Genomic DNA, 1314 nt, shown 5'->3' with positions numbered 1-1314 from the left:
CTTGGGGGGGGGGGGAGATCTCTTTCCCAGGCGGGACAGAAAATCCTCCCCGTAGGTGCCAAATCCCTCCCTCCCTCCCTCCCTTTCTCGCCCCCCTTCCTGAAGAGCTGCCCCAACTAATGGCGTTTTGTGTGTCTGTGTGTGTCTGTGCGTGTGTGTGTGCGCGCGTGTGCGCGTGTCCGTCCGTCCGTCCGTCTGTGGGTCTGCCTGCGGCGTGCCTGTCTCTGCGTGGGTCCTCTTCTCTCTCCCCAGCAGGGCACGGGGGTGTCAATCAGCTCGGGGGGGTGTTTGTGAACGGCAGGCCCCTCCCGGACGTGGTGAGGCAGAGGATCGTGGAGCTGGCCCACCAGGGGGTGCGACCCTGCGACATCTCCCGGCAGCTGCGGGTCAGCCACGGCTGCGTCAGCAAGATCCTGGGCAGGTAAGGCCGGGCCGGGCCGGGCCGGGCCGGCCTCCGGGGCCCCTTCGCGCGTCCAAGCCGCCGCCGCCGCCAAAGAGAGAGGGGGGGGTCCCCCGAGAGGCCAGGCGCCCCTCGCCGCTTTAATTGTCTGGCACTATCTTGAAACAGGCGCCTGCTGCCGCGGGTTCGGAAAGAGGGCGGAAAGCACCGGCCCCAACCGCTCGCCACCACCCCCTGGGCTGCGAGACCGTCCGGCGGCAAGGCTCCCTCCCCCGCGCCCTCCTCCTCCTCCTCCTCCTCTCTCGCCCCCCCCAGGCCAGCAGCACCCAGCCGCCGGCCACCCCCGGGTCACCGCCGGCCTCTTGGCGGAGCCGAGCTCCGATCTTCCGAGCCCCTTTCCTCCGTCCGGGCTGGGGGTCCGCAGGGGCCCCCTTGCGGGGGGCTGGGAGGAGGGGTCCCCTCCCTCCCTCCCTCCCTCCCTCCGAGGCGGCCGGCGCGGGGCTCCGGGGAAAGGGAGGGGAGCGGCGGGGAGGGCGCAGAGGCTGACCCCGGCTGTGCCCCGGCAGGTACTACGAGACCGGGAGCATCAAGCCCGGCGTGATCGGCGGCTCCAAGCCGAAGGTGGCCACCCCCAAAGTCGTGGATAAGATCGCCGAATACAAGCGGCAGAACCCCACCATGTTCGCCTGGGAGATCCGCGACCGGCTCCTGGCCGAGGGCATCTGCGACAACGACACCGTCCCCAGCGTCTCCTCCATCAACCGGTAAGACGCAGGCGCCGGGCAGGCGTCTCTTTCTCTTCCAGACCTCTCTAGGCCGCCTTTCCACTCCGTCCAGGGGGCCCCAGGCGGCCCGGCCGGAAGCTCCCGACTCGCTCCCCGGCCCTTCCGTCGCCGCTCCTTTGCTTTGACCCA

At 70.4% G+C, this 1314-nt stretch overlaps 1 protein-coding gene across 1 annotated transcript in view; it reads left to right on the top strand.

Moving 5' to 3' along the window:
* Positions 1 to 1168, top strand: part of LOC107120030 (paired box protein Pax-2) — a 4160-nt gene extending 2992 nt beyond the window's left edge. Inside the window, exons 2-3 of the mRNA XM_015422671.1 lie at positions 256 to 421; positions 967 to 1168. Of these exons, the coding sequence (XP_015278157.1) occupies positions 256 to 421; positions 967 to 1168 (368 nt within the window). The remainder of the gene's footprint in view (positions 1 to 255; positions 422 to 966) is intronic.
* The last annotated feature ends 146 nt before the right edge of the window (positions 1169 to 1314 follow it).

This window comes from Gekko japonicus, unplaced genomic scaffold, assembly GCF_001447785.1.
Source record: "Gekko japonicus isolate JY-2015 unplaced genomic scaffold, Gekko_japonicus_V1.1 scaffold2352, whole genome shotgun sequence".
NCBI classification, from domain to species: Eukaryota; Metazoa; Chordata; class Lepidosauria; order Squamata; family Gekkonidae; genus Gekko; species Gekko japonicus.
Note: the sequence above shows the minus strand (reverse complement) of the source record. Positions and strands in the feature narration are given on the sequence as shown.